This window comes from Populus alba, chromosome 16 (genome assembly GCF_005239225.2).
Source record: "Populus alba chromosome 16, ASM523922v2, whole genome shotgun sequence".
NCBI lineage: Eukaryota > Viridiplantae > Streptophyta > Magnoliopsida > Malpighiales > Salicaceae > Populus > Populus alba.
Genome location: NC_133299.1, coordinates 689,173 through 712,642, shown reverse-complemented (window position 1 = coordinate 712,642; position 23,470 = coordinate 689,173). Strand labels below are relative to the sequence as shown.

Below are 23,470 nucleotides of genomic sequence, written 5' to 3'. Positions count from 1 at the left end.
ATCTATTATTTCTAATATAGTTAAAAGCAAACTATCCATAATCAAGAATTTCTTTATAAAAAATTGGCACTAACCAAAAAGTTCGACTTGGGCATCGAAGAACATCCATTTTTATATGAATTATAGGAGAACATCTTGGATATTTGGGGTTGATTTTATACCATTGCTGTTCTTTTAAAAAAATAGTATATAATGGTAAGAAAAAAAGCATACAATTAATATTTTCTGTGAAAATATAGTCTCAGCATGCGTTGTCAGAATATATATATATATATATATATATATATATATATATATATATATATATATAACATTTTCCCCCTAAAATCACTTCTTTTAAATTATATTCCATTAAATACTTAGATTCCATCGATAAGATCCAAAAACCCAATAGTTAAAATTTCATTTTCATTCGGAGAAGTTATTTTAGGACTATATAATTATCTTATAATGGTGAAAATTTGAGTTAAGAACTCAAATTTGCTTCATTATAAGAAGAAGTTACTGAATATACAATTGATAGATTAAACTTGTAGTGTAATAATTACGATTTTTTAATAGTATTTTTGGTGAAACATTTTCAAGTAAAATCAGCTTTGTTAGAAATGAAAAAAAAGGCAAGCTGTTTGGGGTCTTGATACTTATAAATGTTCATGGCAAGATGTTAATGGTCACAAAAGTTGACTTCTGAGTTCTGTTTGGTTTCTCTTTTTTTTATTTAATTAGGATAAAAAACCTTGTTTCACTAATTGCTTAACTGTGTTGATACTTGTTGGGTTGTCTGCAGGGTTATAAGCAAAGAGCTGCTTAGCTTTTGGATCATATTTAATAACTAATTTCAGTTCTTAGTGTGTCTTTTTAAAATTTAAATTACTGATTCTTATTTTAGAACGTGAATTTTTATTTTTTAACAATAATGAACTAATATGGTAATACATATGCATAGCGATCTCTCCGGTAACTTCCTCATTGGCTCCATACCTCGATTTTTAGGGAATTTGTCGTTCCTTAATATTCTGTAAGTATCATGTAATCACAGTCTTTTCAGTATCATATAATGTTAATTAAATTCTTTTTCCATTGCTTATGCAAGTTTTGTGCTCTTATCCCTAAAGAATTGGGCAACCTCTCTAATCTCCTACAGATGCATAGAAACTCACTCACTCACTCTTTCATTCTCCTCTTATTTAATTAGGGACTTGGGCTTCAATGAACTCATTGGTCAGCTTCCACCAGAACTTGGAAGATTGGAATCTCTTAATTATTTGTAAGTTTCAAAAACTTGGAAGATTGGGAATAATAATATCATACCACCTTGTAAAACCACGGAAGATAGTAAGAGGAGAAATAAAATAGAAAAAGGGTGGATTACAATCCTTTTGATTTGTTGTTGTAGAGGGTTGAGCTCCAACAATTTGAGTGGAGAACTGCCGGGAAATTACGCCAACTTTGTGGGATTGACGCAGTTGTAAGTGCAACTCATCATGTTATTTCAACCAACAATCTGTTTAGTGTAGTGGTCCCTTAATTAATTATTTCATGCTGCAGTAGCGTAGCTGGGAACCGTTTGACCGGTCAAGTACCAAGGTTCATTGCGAATTGGACTGAACTCAAGAGGCTGTAAGAAATTACTTGTACTTTCTGTAATTATAAACATTTGAATGTAACCACTATTACTTGATTGAGCTGATTTCTCAATGCTGAATGCCCACCATTTGATTGAGAAACTGTCGATGATCGATGAATATCATTCAATAATTTGTGTTTTTGTGTACTAAACACAGGTCCCTCTCCGGAAATGATTTTGAAGGAGAGCTTCCTCTTGGTCTTCTTTTTAACATGTCAAATCTTCGATACTTGTAAGTGCTCTATAATTTAATTTAACCGGGTTGAAATAAATGCATGTTTTTATTCTGGATGGTTTTTCTTCCAGGGTGGTTAGTGATGTAAATAGCTCCGGTTTTCCTTTCCCAAAAAATGCAAATATGACGAAAATAAAATACCTGTGAGTTTTTCCTTCCTTTGCTTTTCTTTAAAGCTCACACTCGAAAATCACATAATAACTAACTTGAAATTTTCTTTTCTTTAATGTGCAATGTATTTGCGCAATTTGCATACTCAAATGCATTACCTTTGTTCTAATTTCAAATTGGCAAAGCCAAAATGTTTTGAGATATGGCATGAATTCAAATTGAATAATAAAAAACCATTTACACTTAGAATTATATTTGTCTAGGAGCGTTATTGTTATAGAATTTGGATTATGACCGATCTTTTACATAAATATTTTTTTAGGCCTATTTTTCTTTATATGATCTTGAGTTTTTTTTATGAGCTATTACATGCTGTGAAGACTAGTTGTATCTGGGATTCAGGTTTGAGAATTTAAAAAAATATATATTAATTACGACTATAGTAAATTTATCCTGGATGTAGGCATAACAGAATCATGAAGTCACAATGTTGTGTTTTATATTTTTATTTTTTTGTCTGCTATGATATTCTCAATATTTATGTATGTGACTCTTAAAGATATGGATGCATTGGATAAATCCAAACACCAACTTCTTCAATGGTTTGTGTAGGGTGATAAGGAATTGCTCAATAAGTGGTGAAATCCCCTCGTACATTGGTAATTGGTCATTGTTAACATACCTGTAAGTTTCATTTCCTCTTTTGTAAAAGATTTGTAGTTCTGTCAGGGCTATTTTGTTTCATCAGCTCTATAAATACTCATTGTTTAGGGCCATTAGGCCATGCATAGAAATGTTGATGATTTTGATTATGTTTTTACAGAATCAATTATCAATAAGATGTCAAATGATCATCAAATATGTAGGATAACGATTGCTTTCATTTTTTTGACCCTGCAGAGACTTGAGCTTTAACAGCTTAACGGGTGGAATACCAGATTCCGTGAAAAACCTTAATTTAACTAAGATGTATGCAAAAGAGATTTCTTGAACTCGATCAATCCATCTTATAATAAGTTCGTTTTGACACTCTATTAAAAAACATGTGATGGTTTTCATATTGATTTGTTTTGTTTAGGTTTCTCACAAGAAATATGCTTGATGGCACAGTACCTGCCTGGCTTCCTCATACCATTGAGCACGAGGCGTATGTTATGGCTTTGTGCTCTTTGCTCAGATGGTTTGTTTTCCCTTTTGTAGATTGCCTCAATAAAATCTTGATATGTAAACAATAATGTTGCAGGGACTTGTCATATAATAATTTTGAAATTCCACGTGATGATCCGAAGAAAGGAGAAGGAAAGCTGAACATGTAATAACGGCAACTTCATTTTCTTCCTCCTTTTTTTTCACTTGCAAGAATATTGTTGTCTATGAAATTCCAACTTCTGATCATTTTGTATCATGTGCACCAACTGCTTGCATATATGGTGTTCCTACTCAAGCAGTGAACCAAACAGGTATGGTAATATCCTCCATATGGTGCAATTAATTTAGAACAAATAATCCTGAGCTATTTCTTACAAATTTTGTTTGCTATTTCTAGGATTTCTATACGTAATTTGACAGATAAATGTCGGCGAAAACGAAAGTGTAAGCTCTATTGAGAAGCTCTAATTAATTTTGCGCAGGACAGATTTTCTGTACTGATTATCATATTTTGCAGACGATTCCTTATATATAAATTGTGGAGGAGGAGAGACAGTTGTTGATGGGAAAGTGTTTGAAGCAGACGCTTCAACATCAAATTATTATTCAGCTCCAAGTAAAAATTGGGCTTATTCTTGTTCTGGAGACTTCGGATCGGAGACTTATGATTCAAACCGTGATTACATAAAAAACGTGGATTGTGGAGTAATTTGTGATTCTGCTGCGACACAGTTGTACAACTCAACTCGCCTCTGCCCTCTTTCTCTGACATATTACGGCTTCTGTTTATTTAAAGGAAATTACACCGTGAAGCTTTACTTCGCTGAAACTGTTTACCAAAATGATAAAGATTACTCGAATTTAGGGAAACGTGTTTTTGATGTATATATACAGGTAACATCACATCCATTTTTCTGCAACTATATTTCAAAAATTTCCATCGTTCAACATCACATCCATTTTTGATATAGGGGAAGAGAGAACTAAAAGACTTCAACATTAAAGAAAACGCCAGTGTCACAAATAAGACTCAAAATTTTACGGCATATATAGGAGATGATCATCGTTTGACTATCCATTTTTTCTGGGCTGGAAAAGGATCTTTCAGGGTGCCAGGTTTTTCCTATCCACCTGCTGCACTGTCTCTAAATGGACCCCTTGTGGCAGGCATTTCCGTAACTGCAAGTAAAGAATTGCATTCTCTTAATTTTGTTGAGCAAAGATTTCTATTACACTTTATCTGGATAAATAATTTTTTCTTGTTGTCTTCCACTATTTGTATTCAGACTTCAAAGTTGGCGGCAAGAAACTATCTCCTTCACAAATTGCAGGGATTACTGCAGGTTCAGTATTTGCTTCTCTACTTCTGCTGGCTTTCATGTGGAAAATGGCCTTCATGCTAAAATGGCTGTGGAAAAGCGAGTTGGATGGTACCTCTCCATGCTAATTTAAAATCATTATGCACCATACACTACCTTAAGAATTCTTACTTTGATGTTTTCTTCAAATAGAAATAACTATTGAGGTAAAAAGAGATGGAATATATTTCACCCTCAAACAAATAATCGATGCTACTCGAAAATTTAGCCCCAAAATGGAGATTGGAAGGGGACGCTTTGGAATAGTATACAAGGTCAGATTTTCTTTTCTGAAACATTTGTTCCTCAACATGCACTTTTTTCTTTCAGAGTTCTGGTAAATTGATTTCACGTGTATACAGGCTGAATTGCCGAACGAGATAAAATTAGCAGTGAAGAAGATTTCTCCTCAATCAAAGCAACAAGGAAAAGATGAATTACAAAGGGAAATCTTCAACATGAAATCTTTGCATCATGAGAATCTTGTTCAGTTGTTGGATGGCTATTCTATTAAAGACCTGCATCTGCTAGTATATGACTATATGCATAAAGGCTCCCTTCACCATGCGTTGTTTGGTAATACTACCATCTCTTTCGGTTCTCAAGTTTTATCTTAATTTTCACCTAATGCATTGCCTTGTGAAATTCATACAATTGTTGAGAACTAAAACACGTACAGTAGTAATAGAATTCCGCTACTTAATGTTTGTGAGAGCTTCTAATTGTATATTTGAATCTTCTGTTAGTACAAGGATAGTGTACTTGCAAATATCAATAACTTAATATCAATAACCTTGATTTGTAGAACCAAATTCCACGACAAAACTTGATTGGAAAGCTAGATTTGGTATCTGTCTGGGAATAGCGAGAGGTTTGAAGTATTTACATGAAGAGAAAAGGTTCAAGATTGTTCATGGAAACATAAAGCCTAGTAATATTTTGCTTGATAACTCTCTTACGGCCAAGTTGTCTGACTTTGGATTGGCAACGCTTTGTGATGAGGAAGATCCATTTATGGCCATCAAAGCAAAAGGGTCGCGGTAAGTATTATGATCATTGATTGACAACTACTTTCATTCTTTTAATTCAGAGCTAACCAATAAATAATCTCTTATTGCAGAGTTTACATGGCACCTGAGTATTCAATGGGAAAAGCAATAACTGTTAAAGCTGATGTTTACAGTTTCGGAATTGTCCTACTCGAAATAGTTAGCGGAAAAGTTAGTGCAGACTACACACCAAACCAAGAAGCTGAGTTTCTTCTGGATAAAGTAAGTGGGTCTTATAGGATAAATCCTTTGTTTTTCTTTTTTTTTCATAGTTATTATCAAACCAAACATGTTCTGTCAACATCAAATAACTTAATATATGTGTTACATTCAACTTATGAAAAAACAAAAGCTAATATTTAGAGATCGCTCTAATACTAAGAAGAAATTTAAAATAAAAAAAGATATTATTATTCAATAATTTGATATATGTATTATATTCAACTCATATGTTGTTTATATAATTATATAACAAGACACATAAGTAAATAAAAATAAATAAATTATAGAAAATAGAGTTGATTGTATCCTTTAATTGGGTGATTGAAATAATTTCTTGATTACCTAGAATGATTTAATTCCTTGATTTGTTTTTTATTGAATAGAAAATAATCAGGAATATTTACTTGATTATTTTCTTAATACTCGGAGCTAAGCCAATCTTGCTTTGTAATTGCAGGCTGGTGTTTTGTACGATAAGGGAAGAATCCTTGACTTGGTGGACAAGAGATTGGCATCCAGTTACGATAGGAAGCAGGCTCTGACTGTTTTGCTGTTAGCAATGAAGTGTGTTAAACTGTCTCCCACTCTAAGGCCTAAAATATCCGAAGTCGTCAGTGTACTTGAAGGTGAGAAAAGAATCGATGAGATTTCCGAAAGCGATGATACTCCATCAACAAATATTGGAGGACTGTACGGTGCATGTTCCAGGGTGTTGGAAATAGAGCCAATTTCTTAGCCAATAGGTAATGTTAAGTTTGGTGATGAAAACCTCCTGCCTCTTCTTTTTTATTTTATTAATTAATATTCTATAACATAAGTGTTGTTGGGTCTATTTATGTGGTGGTGACAAGAGAACATTGATGTGTGCGTGAGAGACTCCATGAGAAAATATGTGTGTTTGCTTTGTCTGTTGTGGTTTATTTGTGATGTTATGGCAGGCGGTAATTTCATGAATTGAATAATATTATCATTTGTCATCCTTTATATATAGCCTATATAAAGGATAATTTTATGATATTATCTACTTTACAAACTCATTAGATTTATGCAACTACAATTTTAATATTAAATATTAGATCGTATTTTTATATTGGATATGGATCCAAAATAATTCCATTATAAAATTTAAAAAAATTAATAAATCTAATATAATTGTAAAACTTGATATAGAGTGGACTAGAATAAGATATAGATTATGAGTAAAAAAGATCATAAGTCAATTGTCAAATGTTTTTTTTCTAAATATGATAAAAACAATATTTTTTTAAAAACAAATTTAAAAAAATTGAGGGATGGGTGTTGAAACCATTCAAATTGAATTTTTTTATGAGATCAACTAAATTTTTTATTTATTTATTTAACTTGAACTGTTCCAGATTCTAAATTAATTATACTTCAGATCAACCCATAATCAATCCAAGTTTAACTAGTATCTATCTAAGTGATGAGCAGTAGTATTGTACTGTCTATTTATGAAAAACTTAGATACATAGATAGATATGGTATACTTTACTTTTTTATATAGCAAAAATAAATACAAATAAATTTACAATACATAAACATTAAATTTCTAAAGAGACTTTTTTGGTATAAATATTGCATCAATGTCGAAGCTAAATGATATTGTCTTAGGATACTTTTATGAATAAGACTAATTACAAATAAATTTCCCAATGATTCTTTCCAAACCTAAGAAGTTTGAATGGAACAAGTACTTTTTATTACAATCTGAACTTACCCCATGATATTCCCTGCACATATAGCTGTTAATATTAAAATTTTTTAAAAATGGATTAGATCGATTACTGGTTAATTACGTTATGCTACTAGCCGAACAAAAAAAAAATTAATGTATAAAAAAATGTTTAGGCAACGAGTAATATTCTGATAATATTATTAAATTTGGAGAAATGATTTAGTTTTTGAATTCTTTTTATTTTAATTCAAATTTAAAATCAAAACCATGTTAGAGTTAATTTAATATAATATAGTGAATTTGACAGGTCAAATATTAACCTAAATGCCAGATAAAAACTGACTTTGAAAAATCTTTTTTAAAATGACAATTTATTTTTTTAATTAAAATAATAATATATATAATTAAATTAATTTATTAAATTCATGATCTAGAACTATGAACAATATTGTTTTAAAACCTAGACTACCAGATAAATCAACTTAGACCCAGTTAATCTAATCCATGACTAGAGCCATTCGAGTTGGGAAAAAAAAATCAGCTGATCTTGAAAATTTTAGCTGACCTGTTTAACTAACTATCACACCGTTGATGAATTTTATTTTTTTGGATTTTTTATTAAAATATTATTTTTAAAACTATAATAAACAGTGCTTTTGTGAGACGGTCATAGTGAATTCCCCTCTTTTGTAATTTTTTTTTTATAGTAATAATAATAATAGAGAAAATGAATACGTAAGAAAAAATAGCACTGTACTGTAAGTATTTAGCGGTTAGTGACACGGTAACGACTGGCAATCTGTTTATGCAAAGCCCAAAAAACCATAACCGTCGAATCAAGCACACATTTTCACCAAGATCCCATAAAAACCCAATAATCCAAAAGCAAAATTGGTGGCTGAAATCAAGTAAACCGCGAACCCTTTTCGTAAATAGAAGGCAAAATCGCTTTCTTGTGTTTTTGTGGGGTTTATAAAGGGAGGAAAGATAGGAGTCTGCGTGTCAAAACCAGCTGCCGCAGCAGCAGCAGCCCGGGAGGAGGTAGTGGTGAGGAGAGTATTGCCACCGCCACAATCACCGGCGCTGGCAGCGGCAGTAGCGACAAAGGGACATTCTGGGCTGTTGAGTAATTCGAAATCGGGACATCCAGTGCTCTTGAGTTCGAAATCGGGGCAGTTAGTGGGTGATTCGAAGAGGATGAAGGGACTTTTCAAGTCAAAGCCGACGACTCCTGTCGATATAGTTAGACAGACTCGCGATCTTTTAATCTATGCTGATCAGAGTTCAGCTTCTTTATCAGATTCAAAACGAGAAGAGAAGGTTGGCAGTCTCTTTCTTATCATTTCTATATATTTTATGTGTGCTTGTGTTCTTTTTCTGTTGTTTTCTTTTAATTAGGTGGATTTTGATTGATTTGAGATTGTTTGGGGTCTGGGTTGCTTTTCTTTTTTTGCTTTGGATGAGAAAGGTTCAATCTTTATGAAAACAATGCGTTTTTTAGGGTGATTCTTGATGTCTGATTGAGGTTTGGATTAGAGTATGCTATAATATGCTGTTTATGTCTTTATTGCATGTTTATGAAGTTTTTATGTTTCGGCCTTGTATTTGCTATTAGTTGAAGTGTGAATCTGAGACTTTTATATTGTTTTGTTGCAGGAACTATTGACAAGACATAAATCTACAGTAGCTGAATTTCTTTCTAAGAACTATGATTGGGTGAGTTCTGCTGTCACTTATGTTTAGATGCATACTTGTACAGGTTTATACTTGTTTCTGCTATGCATGCCTTAGGTCATCCCACACACACAAGGTGGTTGATAGGCATGCCCAATCCTCTTTCTAAAGAATTTGTAGGCAGACGAATATTTTGGTGAGAAAACTTGTGGCTGAGACTAGAGAAAGATGATGTGCAGATTTAATTATCTGGTGATGCATTAATAACACGATATCGTGACTGTGCAATGATGGAGACATAAAGCAGAATCTAAACCAAAATCCTATAAAAGCAATGTAAAGGTTTTAAGCTCTAATGGTTTTTTTTGAACACCCAAATTCAAATCCTATATACCTATAGATACAGATATTGCCTCAGTTATGCACGCACTGACACTGTATAATGGGGCATGCCTGATCCTCTATAGTTTTTTCAAAGAATTTGAAGGCCAACAAAAGTCTTAGCCGGAAAACCTTTGGTGAGATTAGAGAAAGACGGTTTGCAAATTTATTTTTCTGGTAATGCATTAATCTCAAAATATTGTTGCTCTGCAATGATGGGGCATATAAAGTAGAATCTATTACTCGACTCTGATGAATTGAGCAGCTTTATCTCCTCATTTTTATAGCATTCTTCTTTGCTTTTTTAAACTGCATGTTGGTAGCTACATATCTATGACAAAAACATGAATTGCAACATTCTAAATGTGTCTTTATTTCCTGTTGTGGCCATGCTTGCTAAATGTTGGTCAGAGCTTGACATTGTCTAACTTTGTATGGACTTCAGTTTTTTGCTGAATTTAATTCGAAGCTGCTAGAATCCACCAATTACATTACAAGACGACAAGCTGTCAAGGTAGGGAAACTTAATTATATCCCGCTCATATATCATTAGAACATTCAATGAAGCAATTCTCTAGGCATCTGAACCTAGGAAAATGCTTTCATTAAAATGTGCTTTGTTATTGTCATTGATAATTGTACTATTTATTAAAAAGGCTTCTTTAATTGTGACAGCTGTTGGGAGATATATTATTGGATCGTTCTAATGCAGTTGGGATGGCACGATATGTGAGCCTAGAGAGTAGTCATGAAAGAGCTTGGTTGTTTATTGTAATCATTTTACATAAATTGTAGCTCTCATAGCCCAAACCTGATGACAATATCAGTATCCATCGATCTGTGGTAAAATTACATGTATTGAAAGGAAGAGAGAAATAAAGAGACAAGAATCGAGTTCAATCCAATACTCGGCTTTTAGGAACCCTGTTAGAGAGCATGTCCATGTTTTTGTGAACCATGTCCTCTATTGGAAGCCGTCATTATTCAGCTTCACCGTGTCGATACACGACGTCGGGCGACGACTCCGCTCTTTTTGTTTATTTAACAAAAAAAGATTGTTTTATTATTGGGGGAAATAGATTTTATTGGAGTCGCCATCTAGTAATTTGAGGGAACTAGAAATCCCAAATTAGACACTGGTCCCAGAGATTCAGGTACTGGGTTAGTTATGATTAAGGGAAGGTAGACACCACCCTTAAAACATCCTTTCAAAAGAAAGGTTACCCTTACTTGTGTGTTTTTATATTTGATTCAAATGCTATTATATTTTGAGCTTATTTGTAATTTTTGTTTTGTTTATAAAATAGTTAACGTCGGTCCTTAAAATTAGGAGACACGTTAAAAATGACATCAGTCCCTAAAAATAGGAGACTCGTCTAAGATATCGACGTTTAACCCTAAAAAGGAGATTTACGTCCGAGTTACCAAAAAAACAAAATTATGGACATAATCCATATTTGTTTGGTTTTTTAAAGTTTTTATTTGACATCGGTCCTTTTCTATAAAAAGAGACGTGTCCACAAACAATATTTGTTTATAAAAACAAATATTTTGATATTGTTGAGATATGGGTATAACTATATTTGAAAATTGGGCTTTGGACCCACAAACAATAACATGATGGGATGGGCGTTGGACCCACGTCGTTATTCTTTTTATACTTGTTTTTTTGTTTTATTTATTTTATTTTACAACATGCAATCAAAATTTACAAATATTTACATAAAATAAAATGTTAGGAATTCAACAAAAATTACCTGAGTACCCCTGTATATGTAAAAGACTGAAATACCCTCGGATTTTTCAAGAATTTACGAAAATGCCACTGGCGGCGCGTATGGCTCACGCGCGGCTACTGTTGGCACTGGCGAAGTTTCCCGGCGAGCTTTCTGGGAAACGAATCCTCGATCCTGGTAGATCTGAGGGAGAGGATTCTGATGGTGGTGGTCTCGACGTCCGTTGATGGCTGACGAGGGAGAATCAGCGACTTGAAGCTTCGGTGGCCGGCGAGGATCGCGGCCTTTTTCCGGCCAGATGAGGCGGCGAAAACTGTTACAAACGCCGGGGTTTTGCTTTTAAACCAGTGGATCAACCTTTCTGCGGTGGTTCGGAGGCTGGAGGCGGCCGGAAAGTGGAGATCGGATGAGAGAGAGGGCGTCGCCGGCGAGAGGAGAGAGAGAGTCCGAGATTAGGCTACGGTGTGAACGCGTGCATGGTATACCGGTACCACTGAACACTGTGCGCCGTTGGATCTCTGATGGAATGATCGGATGGCTGTGATTGGCTAGATCTGAGGTTGATCGCACGGTCTGGATGAGTCTGGGTTTAGATCCGGTGTGACGCGGTGTACCGAAATCTCGGTACACCGGATGACGTGGCTTAACGGGATTAAGTCTTGGATTATTTCAATGGCTGAGATGAGTTGGGATATATTTGGTATTTTTTAAATTGTTTTTTTAAGAAAACAATATCCTACTCCTGTGAAGAAAAAACTCAAAAAATATGCACAGTAACCATTCTTTCTCTTCTTCTCTGGCTTTGTTTTCCCGTTCCCCTCCTTTTTTTTTTTTTTTTTTTTTTTTTTTCTCTCCCTCTTTCTGGCGATGCTCACTGCCTATTTATAGGCAGTGAACAGTAATATAAGAATTGATTTCTGCCTAAATTTACCTAATTGTAAGAAAAAAAAGAAAAAGTACTTGCCTAACATTACCTAATATGACAAAAAAGTTTTTTGTTTTATTATATATAATAATAAATATTTACATAGATAAAATTAAAAACTCAAATCAGTATTAGAAAAAGCCCGACTCAACCGCTAAAAATCAATTTTAATTACCGAAAATTATGTCGAAACATTAAAAAAAAACTTTCAATGGGTATCAACCCGATGAACCGGGTTTTGACCACAAAATAACAGTTTTGACCCAAAATGACCTGAAACTCATTTTTTATCCCGGTCGACATGGTTAGACCCGTATCGACCCAGTGAACTCGGTCTTGGCCGAAAATGATGGTTTTGACCCGAAACAGCCCGAAAACTCATTTTTTACCCTGGTCGACATGGTTTGACCCGTATCGACCCGGTGAACTCGGTTTTGATGGAAAGATACGGTTGACTCGAGAAAAAAATATTTTTTTTGAATTTTAAACCTTTTTTATTTTTTTGGATTTTTATAAATAATAATAGAAATAAAATAATATTTAAGAAAAACTTGGTGAATCCAAAATTGGGTTACAACACACCGTATGTTCATTCCCCATGGTAACCTACTTGAAGCCATTTAGGTCTCCCTCTCCATATGTACTACAACTATACCCCCAGTTATTAGGGAGGTTTCAATTTGGTCCCTATCTTCCTAGGCTCACCAATGATGCCCTCCATCATTCAAAATTGAACAAATCTCTTTCCCCATCATTTGGATGTTAATATTTTCTCATGTTAATATTTTCTTAATTTCTTAGGAAAACTCAAGAGTAACAATATGACGTAGGGGAAGAGTAGCCATAAAAAAGGGTTAAAAGGACTCAAAAGGCACCATTAAAGGACTTCCTTTTTCACCAGGAATTTGATGCAAAACGTACACAGACTGGGTGAAAAGGCAGATTCTTTAGCATATATATGTATAAAGAGAGAGAAAAACAGAAATCAAACGGTCCATTTTGTGGTTTGCCTGCTACTTCCTTTTAGACGTAAAAAAACTCAGAGACACAGAGCCTTTCATCACCATCACCTCCACCACAATCTACTTCACTCTGTCACTCTCTTCTTTCTACATACAAATTTTAAAACATGGCACAGAATGGTAGGACCCCATCAAGTTTTTTTATTGCATTCTTTCTTGTTTTGTTTTTGATTTCTTGGTTCATTTTCAGTATGGGATCTTGATGATTTTTGCATTTTGTTTTTTATTTGGGATGTTTTAGATTCTCTTTCAGAGTTCTTGCAGACTGCTGTTGAGGCAGCAAAGAGAGCTGGAGAGGTGAGATATAAATTTTAGATTTTGTTTTTCCTTTTTTAGGGGTCTCAAATTTAGTCTCATTTTCCATTTCTTGTGTGCTTTGTAGATAATCCGTGAAGGATTCTACCAGACCAAGCATGTGGAGCATAAAGGACTGGTACCCATCTTTGCTTTTCTTGGGTTCTTTTTGTATCTCTTTTTCTTGTTGGTCGTTAATCAGGGTAGTCGTATCTTGGACATTCTTGTTGCTTCATGTGATCTTGAATGTAGAGTCTGTGTAGTGCTTAGCAATTTTTTTCCCCTAAAGAAAGGAGAATTGTTGATCAAATGCTGCTAAATAATCTTGAATTCAGATCAGTGATTGATTATATCTGATTGCAAATTGAATTTATAATGCAAGGGGGAACTTTAAGATCCCAGTTTGTAAAGCTAATGGAAATAAAGTTTTAATCTTGGCATTGAGGTGATCTTGTTTTGTAACAAAACTGGGAATTGAATTTAGCATCAACGTCTGTAAAGCTAACGGTAATTGAATTCATCGTGCATGAGGTGCTAAAATCCTTGTTTGTAAAGCTGCTGGGAAACAAAGTTTTTATCTTCACGCTGAGGCTGAGGTCATCGAGTTTGTAAAAAAATTGAAAGTGCTTTTGCTATTTTGTAATGCTAGCATATTTCCTTTGTTAATTGGACTGTATCATCATAACTGTGGAGCAGAGAAGAAAATTAAAAAATTAGAAGTTGCCAACCCATTTGTGTTAATTTAGCCCGGATAAAAGTGCTGTGGCTAAACATACTTCACTATATGCGTGTAATTACTGACAATTGTTTATTTTATTTCTCAATTGCAAGTGGATTTAGTTACTGAGACTGACAAGGCTTGTGAGGATCTTATTTTTAATTATCTCAAACTGCAGCACCCCTCACATAAGGTTAACAACTTACTTTAGTATTTTCTACTTTGTAGGTGATGAATTTGAGCATTATTGATCTGTACGGGGAATATTGTCTCCTAAAAAGTGCCTCTGTTTTTCTCTTGAAAGTTCTCTTTTGCTGGTTTTCTTAGTTCATTGGGGAAGAAACTACTGCTGCCTGTGGTATTACGGAACTGACTGATGAACCGACATGGATAGTTGATCCTCTTGATGGAACAACCAACTTTGTCCATGGGTAAATGCAATATTTTTTTTTTTTTAACATTGTTTAGTGAAGGCAATTTCCTCTTGTTTTTATACATGTAACATCACTTTAATTTGTCGCAACATGTTTGGATGTAGGTTCCCCTTTGTGTGCATTTCTATCGGTCTTACAATTGGAAAAGTTCCTACAGTAGGTGTTGTTTACAACCCAATAATGGAAGAGGTGAGATTTTATATATTGCATGTTAGTTTTAGGTGGCCAGGTATTACTTTGAACTTTAAATGATTAAAATTTTATGTAGAACATGCACAGTTTACCTCCTTTCATATAGCCTGGTGATCTTCTACATGTATGCTGGATGTTAGTGCATCTTTCCTCACAAAATGAACACTGACCAGTGACCACTAGTTTTCAGCTTCATGGTCCTCTACTCAGATAAATGTCTGCTTTATGATGTTGAGTCTGCCAGTATTTAAATATCGGGAAACGAGTATCAAGCTATATCTAAACAGTTAGTCCATCAAACTTTTGTCTGCCTTCTTGAACACTTCTTGCTTTCACTTCAGATATGTGGTCGTATAGTGTCCCATTTAACATCGAAGTTAATGTTCTGTCAAAATTTTATAGAATTTGAAATGTGATCCAGTAATTTGCTAAAAGATTTTGGATTTATAAATGCAGCTTTTTACAGGCGTCCATGGAAAAGGTGCATTTCTGAATGGAAAACCCATAAAAGGTGTGTCTCTGAGTTCACTATTGTCAGTTTCCATATTTTGATACTTTTGCATGCTAATCTTTCCATGAAACTTAAGCAGCTATGTACTTGTGTTTCGATTGCAGTATCATCTCAAAGTGAGCTTGTGAAATCTCTTCTTGCAACAGAGGTATGCTTTTCAGCATCATTTTTGTCTGCCCAAACTTGCAAACTGAGATGCTTTTCAGTTTAGATAGCTTAAACTGAAATATAACCGGGAATCAGTTTTGAAACCTGAGATGAATTGGTGCCCTACTGTCTCATATTTTTTTGGTACAATTCTATCCTTCTAACTGTACATCTCCAATTGGTTTCTTATTGGATCGGTTTGAAGGGTGTTAAAATTGCCTTGGGCACAATCAATTTCAGTCTTAACTCCAGATAGTGTCAGAAATGTTAAGTGCTGAGTAAGGGTAGCTTGTTTTAACCCTGGATTGATTTTTCTGGCATGCTAACCCTTCTCGTTTATATTAAAATATTGTCCGTAGACTCTAGAAATCCAACTCCCTGTATTTGAAATGCAGATCTATGCGTTGTGAATGTATTTAGTTTTTACCATGTTGCACTTGCAAATACCCTGCAAAAGGAGTGCTTTAAGTTCACCCCTGTTATGCTCTGTGTGGAATCTGGTTAAAACTCCTTTCTACTTCAAGTCCACTCCTTTATGTTTCATAAGGAATCATGTTAGGAACTGACCAAACTAAATTCTTCTAAGAGCAGGCTGGAACAAAACGTGACAAGTCTACTGTGGATGCCACAACGAACAGAATTAACAACTTACTTTTCAAGGTGAGACCAGAACATGCTGTGGAAGCTATGTGCTTTGGTAAAATGTGTTGGTTTTCTTAAAATTCATATCTGATTATCTTGTTATCAGGTGAGATCCCTTAGGATGACTGGCTCCTGTGCATTGAATCTTTGCGGAGTTGCATGTGGAAGGATTGATTTGTTTTATGAAACCGGATATGGAGGCCCGTGGTACGTATTTGTGATTGACGCAAGAAAAGTTCATCTGGACGCATGATTGATATAATCTACTCTTGAACTCAGGGATGTGGCAGGTGGTGCTGTGATTGTCAAAGAAGCTGGAGGAATCGTTTATGACCCGTAAGTGATGCTATTTATATTTCATCCCTTCCACAACTTAGGTGGGGGTAGTGTGGGATATAGAGAGGATAGTCCCATGCATGGACATGAAAGACAGTGTTTATCGAATGTCAACATGATTTAATCGTCGTCTTGTGACATCCTCAACTCTGTCATCCGGGCAAGCAATAGGTCAAAGATATTAAGAACATAAGCATATGCTCACATTTTGTCCAGAATATAATGCGTGTTCTGATATTTTGATGGTTGCTCTTTCGGCTACAGATCTGGTAAAGATTTTGACATCACTACTCAAAGAGTCGCAGCTTCAAACCCGCTTTTGAAGGAAGCATTTGTTGAGGTTTTGCAGCAATCAGAATGAGACAATTCAATATCCTTTGTTCTTATAGCAATCAGATGAGCTCAGTCGATATCGTCGTTAAGGCTTAAAGAAACATCTTTAACTGAGAGAGTGGCAGCATCAATAATGAGTCTTCCAATTTGTTGTGGTTTTTAAACAATGCCTACTTATATGTATACTCTAATTGAGAAGACAACTACCATTGTTGATCATGCAGACCACCATGTTACACAGATTGTGTGGTTTATATACCAGTTTTTCTACACTTCTCATTGAGCAAGGATCATGCCTTGTTGAACCATAGCTGCTGCTTTCTGTCTCTCCCAGTGATACCTGAACCTATTAGCTTGATTCTTCTCTAAACAGAACTGAATTCCAAAAAGAATTTTGCATCTTTCGTCGTAGCTGCAAAGTTCTCTGCAGCCAGAATTGGCAAAAAGTGACCACAGCTGACTGCAGCAAAATGCAGACAGGGAATTCTTGATTGAATTTATGAATTATTTGAAAGGTTCATGATGCAGGCGGAAACAAGAAACAAGAAAGACAACACACTGAAATACAGTATTTTGCACAAAAAGTTTCAATTAATTTTAATTCTAATTTTTATTACTCAATATTTTTCCAATAAAAAGTATCACAACTATTATATGCTATTTATATATTAGAAAAAACAATTTTAATAAAATTAAAAAACTGTTAAATACGCATCAAAACCAAGAAGCTAAGTTTCTTTTGAATAAAGTAAGTGGATGAATAAATCTTTTTTTTTTTGTTATTATCAAACCAAATATGTTCTGCGAACATTAAATGCTAATTAACGAAATTTATAATAGAAAAGGATATTATTATTTAATAATTTGAAATATATGTTATACTCAACTCAAGCAAGATTTATATAATCATATAACAAGAAACATAAAAAAAATAGAATAAAATAAACTATAAAAAAATATATTTGATTAGATGATTAAAATATATTTTTTTCATGATTAAGTTTGGTATGTTTATCTAGTGGATTCACTAATGTAGACTGTCGCACGTGTGCGGCGTCGCGGTAAAAATTATTCCACTTCAAATCTAAATATAATATCTATCTATATGGCAAATATAGGAAGATAAGAAACTCTTGTCGTTTATCGGTGGAAAATGAAATGTGAGTCACCACCTAATATTTTGGTTACTAGTAACCCTAACTGGTCTCAGAGATCAGATACGGGGACTGATTGCATAAAGGGAAGATATTAGTACCCCAAATACGTCTTACCTAAGGTAAGCTGTATTGTTTAATTGTCTGATAAAAAGCTAAGGTGTTATTATATTTTTAATTGTTGGTCTGTCTATGGTTCAAGAAAAATTCTCCTTAGTAAGGAGGTCCTTATCGTATTGGGTAAAAACCTAATTGTTCTAACGTCTATTTGAAAACTATATTTTTAATATCAGGAATATGTTTTACGTATAAATTCATAATCCCATATACTAAAAGAAGACAAAAATATTTTTTAGAATTTTTAAAAACTTTCGATTTGTTTTTCCCTTTCGTTGGTTCGTTCTCTCTCTCTCTCTCTCTCCTGTTCGTTCTCTTCGTTTTGTTTCTCCTGCTTTGGTTCGTTTTCTTTCTTTTTCGGTTCGTCCTCCTTCTTTTTTTTTTGTCCCCCTCGCGTGCTGGCGTTCTGTCTCCATTTGTAGGGGCAAGGGAGCGGGGCCTCTTTATTGCTGTGCATGGGGAGCAGGGCAGCGCTGGGTTGGTTGGTGGGCACGGCTGGCAAGGCGTGGCGCCTTTGATTTCTCATCATCAATGTGCGTGGGGCTTCGGGTCTTTCGTAGGGCACGCGGCTCGCAGGAATCAATGAAGAAAGAAGAAGAAAATCGTATGCCTTCCCTTGCTGCACGTCCAGGGGAAAGAGAAAGAGGAACGGTGTCACTCAAAACGACACCGTTTTGCTCTTTGTTTTTTTTTTCTTAACATGAAACGACGTCGCTTTATACAAAACGTGTCATTTCATTTAAAGGTGGTGCTAGCATATTCGTTTCCAAATCAATCCTTAATTTATCTTTGGTTCTTTTAAGTCCTCACAATGTAATCTTGATTTTAAGAATTAATTCAATTGCATCCCTGCCAATTTCAATCGCCGCCCCTATAGTTGTCCGTCTTTTTCACTTTAGTCTTTGGTTTTGAATTTGTGCATTTGGACCCTCAATTGATTAATAACCTTCCAATTTCTTCAATTTGACCCCTGATTTCGTTGATTACAGCCCCTATATTTACGCGCCTTTTCCAATTTGGTCCTTGGTTTTGGATTTTCTCAATTAAATCCCTAAGTGGCCATTAAACTTTAATATTTATGCAATTAAGCCCCTGATTTGACCAAATCAACTCTCAAAAATTATAATTTGACCCCAGAACTTTAATTTCTTCGACCAATTAAAGCCCAAATTGACTTAAAAATAAATTTATCTTGCAATTAAACCCTTTATAAATTCAATTAAACCTTCAATAAAATCCAATTGAGTCCATAAACATCCAATTTTGGACTTTTCTTTTCAAATTGAATTTTATTTTCCAACATGGCTCTCATCATTCAAAGATATACTGTCAAAATTTTAATCTTTGTATTTTTATCCTCCTTAATCTATTTTTCTGATAATTTTCTGAGCGCTCCCGCCACCTGTTAGTTTTTCTAATTTCTTCCGGCTATATATTTATTTATTATTATTTTATCTTTTTATTATATATATTTTTTTTGTGTGGGATCCAAAAATAAGTTACAATATAGACAATTATCTTATAGACTGCGGATCACTCAGCAATACTACAGTAGGTAACCGTGTTTTTGTTGCTGATAACTCTGCCTCCAACTTTCTTTCAACCCCGAAAAACACTTTTGCAAATGCTTCAATATCTGTCACTTCTGGGGATGATTCACCGCTCTATCAAACAGCAAGAATCTTTGATGGAACCTCAAAGTACACCTTTTTCATTAACCAACATGGAGGCATTGGATTCGTCTATATTTCTATCCATTTGTTAGTGGTTGTCACAACATGAGCAAAGCGAGTTTTGGTGTTTCCTCAGCAATTTCAGTGTGAAGGCAATTCATTTGCCTCTTAAATGCCTTTGGAAGTCGTTTCAGTTCCCGATGAGCTCATTACAGATGATGCTGAAACTTTTAATGCAGTGGGGAGACTGTTCATAGGGTGAACATGGGTGGACCAACACCCTTTGAGAAAAATGAATATCATGATCTTTTTCCGAGAGTGTATAGGTGTAGAATGATTGTAGTTATCGATTCGAAATCGGAAACTAACTCGAAAAATGGTTTAAATTATCAAATAATTCGAATTTTCAGTTAATAAAAATGTTTTTATTAGATGGGGAATTTTTCTCTTCTAATTAATTATACTGGCTGAGTTTCTTATGGTAAATAATCATGTTTGCACTGAGAATAAGTTTTCTTGCAGATAATTCCTTGTTTGTAAATAGTGGTGGTGAGGAAGCATATGCGCGCGCGCGCATGCATGAAAGCTTATTCACTTATTTAATTTTTAAAGATTATTTAAATTATGATGTTATACAAACATGCATAGCCTAAAGGTTAAGTATCGAAAATTAATATATAAAAACAAATCATGTTTAATTAATAAAATATTATTAGAATCTTGTTTTAATTAAAAATTATATTTTCTCGATGTGAATTAAAATTGATAGAACTTATAATACTTTAAAATAATAATAAAAATGAAGATAAATTTAATGTAAATTAAGGTGAATAAACCTTTCTAAATCGTTGGACTAATCTAAATATGATTTTAGCATTTTAAAAACAATATTTATGCACCACTTAGTAACTAATCAAATTCAAATAATTAATTCATGATATGAAAAAATTATTATGAAAGTTATTCAAATCTTCTGATTGAGGCAGCACACCACCTAAATTGTTTTTCGAGTATTTGAATATCAATACATGATAATTGTCTCCATCCGCAACGTCTTCTTCCCCATCACCATAGGTGTCCACTTCATCGACCATATCAACCAAGTCTTCCATGGTGTATGAAATAGAGCCAGCAATTGGTGTATGAATATTGTTGTAACCCAATTTTCGACACACAATTTTTTTGAATATTATTTTATTTTTATTATTATTTATAAAAATCCAAAAAAATTAACAAAAATTTGAAAATTCAAAAATATTTTTTTTTCTCGAGTCAACCGCATCTTTTCATTCAAACCATGTTGACCAGTTTTAAAAATGAGTTCCGGGCCGTTTCGGGTCAAAAACATCATTTTCGACCACAATCGAGTTCACCGGGTCAATACGGGTTAAACCATGTCGACCAGGTTCAAAAATGAGTTCCGGGCTGTTTCGGGTAAAAAACATCATTTTCAACCACAACCGAGTTCACCGGGTCAATACGGGTCGAACCATGTCGACCAGGTTTAAAAATGAGTTTCGGGCTGTTTCGGGTCAAAAACGTCATTTTCGACCCAAACCGAGTTCACCAGGTCAATACGGGTCAAACCATGTCGACCGGGATGAAAAATGAGTGTCGGGCTATTTTTGGGTCAAAACCATCATTTTTCGGTTAAAACCCGGTTTATCGGGTTGATACCTATCAAATGTTTTTTAGTGTTAGCGGTTGAAATTTTTAATTTTACCTATATAAATATTTATTATTATATATATTAAAACAAAAAAAACAATAATACAAAAAAAATTACCTATAAATAGCCACGTGAGCAGGGAAGGAGTGAGGGGAGGAAGAAAAAAAAAAATCGATTGATACCATTAACATTTTTTGTAGTTTTTCTTCCGGAGAGTAGGATATTGTCTTTTAAAAAAAAACAATTTGAAAAATACCAAATATATCCCGACACATCTCGGCCTTTGAAACAATTCAAGATTTGAACCGGTTACGCCACGTCTCAGGTGTACCGATCTTTCGGTGCACCGCAACACACCAGATCAAAGCTAAGTTCATCCAGACCGTCAGATCAACCGCATATCTAGCCAATCACAGCCATCCGATCGTTTCATCCGAGATAGAACGGTGCACAGTGTTCAGAGGCACCGGTACACCGTATACGCGTTCACACCATAGCAACTCTCAAAGCCTCTCTCTCCTCTCACCGGCGACTCCCTCTCTCATCCGATCTCCACTTTCCGGCCATCTCAAGCCTCCGAACCACCACAGAAAGGTAGCTACCCTGTTGTGAAGAAAAACCCCGGCGGTTTTCATTGTTTCCGCCGCCTCATCTGGCCGGAAAAAGGCCGCGATCTTCGTCGGCCACCGAACCTTCAAGCGTCGATTCTCATTCGTAAGCCATCAACGGACGTCGAGACCACCAACAACAGAATCCTCGACCTCAGATCTACCAGAACTGACCATCGGTGGGCCAGAAATCGCGCCTGAAAATCTCGCCGCACCAACAGTAGCTGCGCGTGAGCCACACGCGTCGCATAGTGGCATTTTCATAAATTTCTGATAGATCCGAGGGTATTTCAGTCTTTTACCTATACTGTGTCACTTAGGTAATTTGTTTTTTTTTTTTTTATAGATTTCTAACATTTTTTTATTTTGTATATAAATTTTCTTGTATGTTGTAAAACAAACAAAAAATAAAATAAAAAAGGAATAACAACGCGGGTCCAACACTCATCCTATCATGTTATCGTTCGTGGGCCCAAAGCCCAAATCTCAAATATGGGATACCCATTTCTCAACGATATAAAAATAATTTTATAAACAAATACTGTTCGTCGACACGTCTCTTTTTCAGAAAAGGACCGATGTTAAAAGTTTAAATACCAATATGGATTATGTCCATAGTTTTTTTTGGTAACTCAGACGTACTTCTCCTTTTTAGGGTTAAACGTCAATATTTTAGACGAGTCTGCTATTTTTAGGGACTGATGTCATTTTTAACGCGTCTCCTATTTTTAGGGACCGACGTTAACTATTTAAAAAAAACGAAATTGCAAATAAACTCGAAATATAATAGCATTTAAATCAAATAAAAAACACACAAGTAAGGGTAACCTTTCTTTTGAAAGGATGTTTTAAGGGTGGTGTCTACCTTCCCTTAATCATAACTAACCCAGTACCTGAATCTCTGGAACCAGTGTTTAATTTGGGATTTCTAGTTCCCTCAAATTACTAGATAACGACTCCAATATAATTTTCATTTCCCCAATAAAAATAAAAAATCTTTTTTGTTAAATAAATAAAAATGATATGGAGCCGTCGCCCGTCGTGTATCGACAAATATCACAGCCAAGACTTTTCATGGGAGAATAGCCTAAATAATATATTCTGAATACAAAATGGTTTAGCAATTACAAGCGCAGAAGGCTATATACTTTATTTATTTTGAAATAAAATATAGTTTAAACAATACCTTGGTAGAGTACCTATAAAAAAAAGTAATCTATCAACTTGTGGTGGTGCTTTAGCTTTATTATTTGTTCTCTGCTTGACAATGCAATTTTGATCCACATAATATGGAAAACAAAAGATGCTGAATTACATGAACAAAGACTTGAACATAAATATTAAAGATGCATTATTTCTTACTTCTCAATGTTCAGATTCCATGGGTTCGATCATGTTGATTATTATTTTTCTGATAACGTCAAAAAATCAATTCATTTAGCAGAGCCGTTAGCGGG

General features: G+C 34.5%; 3 protein-coding genes across 4 annotated transcripts in view; all 3 read left to right on the top strand.

The window, feature by feature from the left end:
• The window catches only part of LOC118049597 (probable LRR receptor-like serine/threonine-protein kinase At1g53430), a 90,940-nt gene extending 84,174 nt beyond the window's left edge, over positions 1-6,766 (top strand). Inside the window, exon 10 of the mRNA XM_073405363.1 lies at positions 6,209-6,766. Within this exon, the coding sequence (XP_073261464.1) occupies positions 6,209-6,487 (279 nt within the window). The 3' untranslated portion in view covers positions 6,488-6,766. The remainder of the gene's footprint in view (positions 1-6,208) is intronic.
• A 1,431-nt stretch (positions 6,767-8,197) lies between these two features.
• Positions 8,198-10,407, top strand: LOC118049592 (putative MO25-like protein At4g17270). Its single transcript, XM_035059629.2, has 4 exons — positions 8,198-8,767; positions 9,104-9,163; positions 9,948-10,016; positions 10,178-10,407. Exons 1-4 carry the CDS (start codon positions 8,645-8,647, stop codon positions 10,295-10,297), a joined length of 372 nt encoding a protein of 123 aa, XP_034915520.1. The 5' UTR covers positions 8,198-8,644; the 3' UTR covers positions 10,298-10,407.
• A 2,741-nt stretch (positions 10,408-13,148) lies between these two features.
• On the top strand, positions 13,149-17,100 carry LOC118049590 (inositol monophosphatase 3-like). Of its 2 annotated transcripts, XM_035059628.2 has the most exons (12): positions 13,149-13,305; positions 13,427-13,482; positions 13,568-13,614; positions 14,306-14,390; positions 14,525-14,628; positions 14,736-14,820; positions 15,280-15,334; positions 15,439-15,482; positions 16,073-16,141; positions 16,230-16,330; positions 16,403-16,459; positions 16,724-17,100. In XM_035059628.2, the coding sequence occupies exons 1-12, from the start codon at positions 13,293-13,295 to the stop codon at positions 16,818-16,820; spliced, it is 813 nt and encodes a 270-aa protein (XP_034915519.1). In that variant the 5' UTR covers positions 13,149-13,292; the 3' UTR covers positions 16,821-17,100. The 2 variants fall into 2 exon arrangements, with proteins under 2 accessions (XP_034915519.1, XP_034915518.1); XM_035059627.2 differs by lacking the exon at positions 14,306-14,390 and having other exon boundaries at positions 13,150-13,305; positions 13,568-13,618.
• Positions 17,101-23,470: the final 6,370 nt, after the last annotated feature.

Bases quoted from the DNA above. Each gene is read 5' to 3' on its own strand.
- LOC118049592 (XM_035059629.2), top strand. From the start codon at position 8,645: ATGAAGGGACTTTTCAAGTCAAAGCCGACGACTCCTGTCGATATAGTT. The intron at 9,164-9,947 runs GTGAGTTCTGCT...TATGGACTTCAG, and splicing joins TTTCTAAGAACTATGATTGG to TTTTTTGCTGAATTTAATTC. The intron at 10,017-10,177 runs GTAGGGAAACTT...TAATTGTGACAG, and splicing joins CAAGACGACAAGCTGTCAAG to CTGTTGGGAGATATATTATT.
- LOC118049590 (XM_035059628.2), top strand. The intron at 14,391-14,524 runs GTTAACAACTTA...TGGTTTTCTTAG, and splicing joins TGCAGCACCCCTCACATAAG to TTCATTGGGGAAGAAACTAC. The intron at 14,821-15,279 runs GTGAGATTTTAT...TTATAAATGCAG, and splicing joins ACAACCCAATAATGGAAGAG to CTTTTTACAGGCGTCCATGG.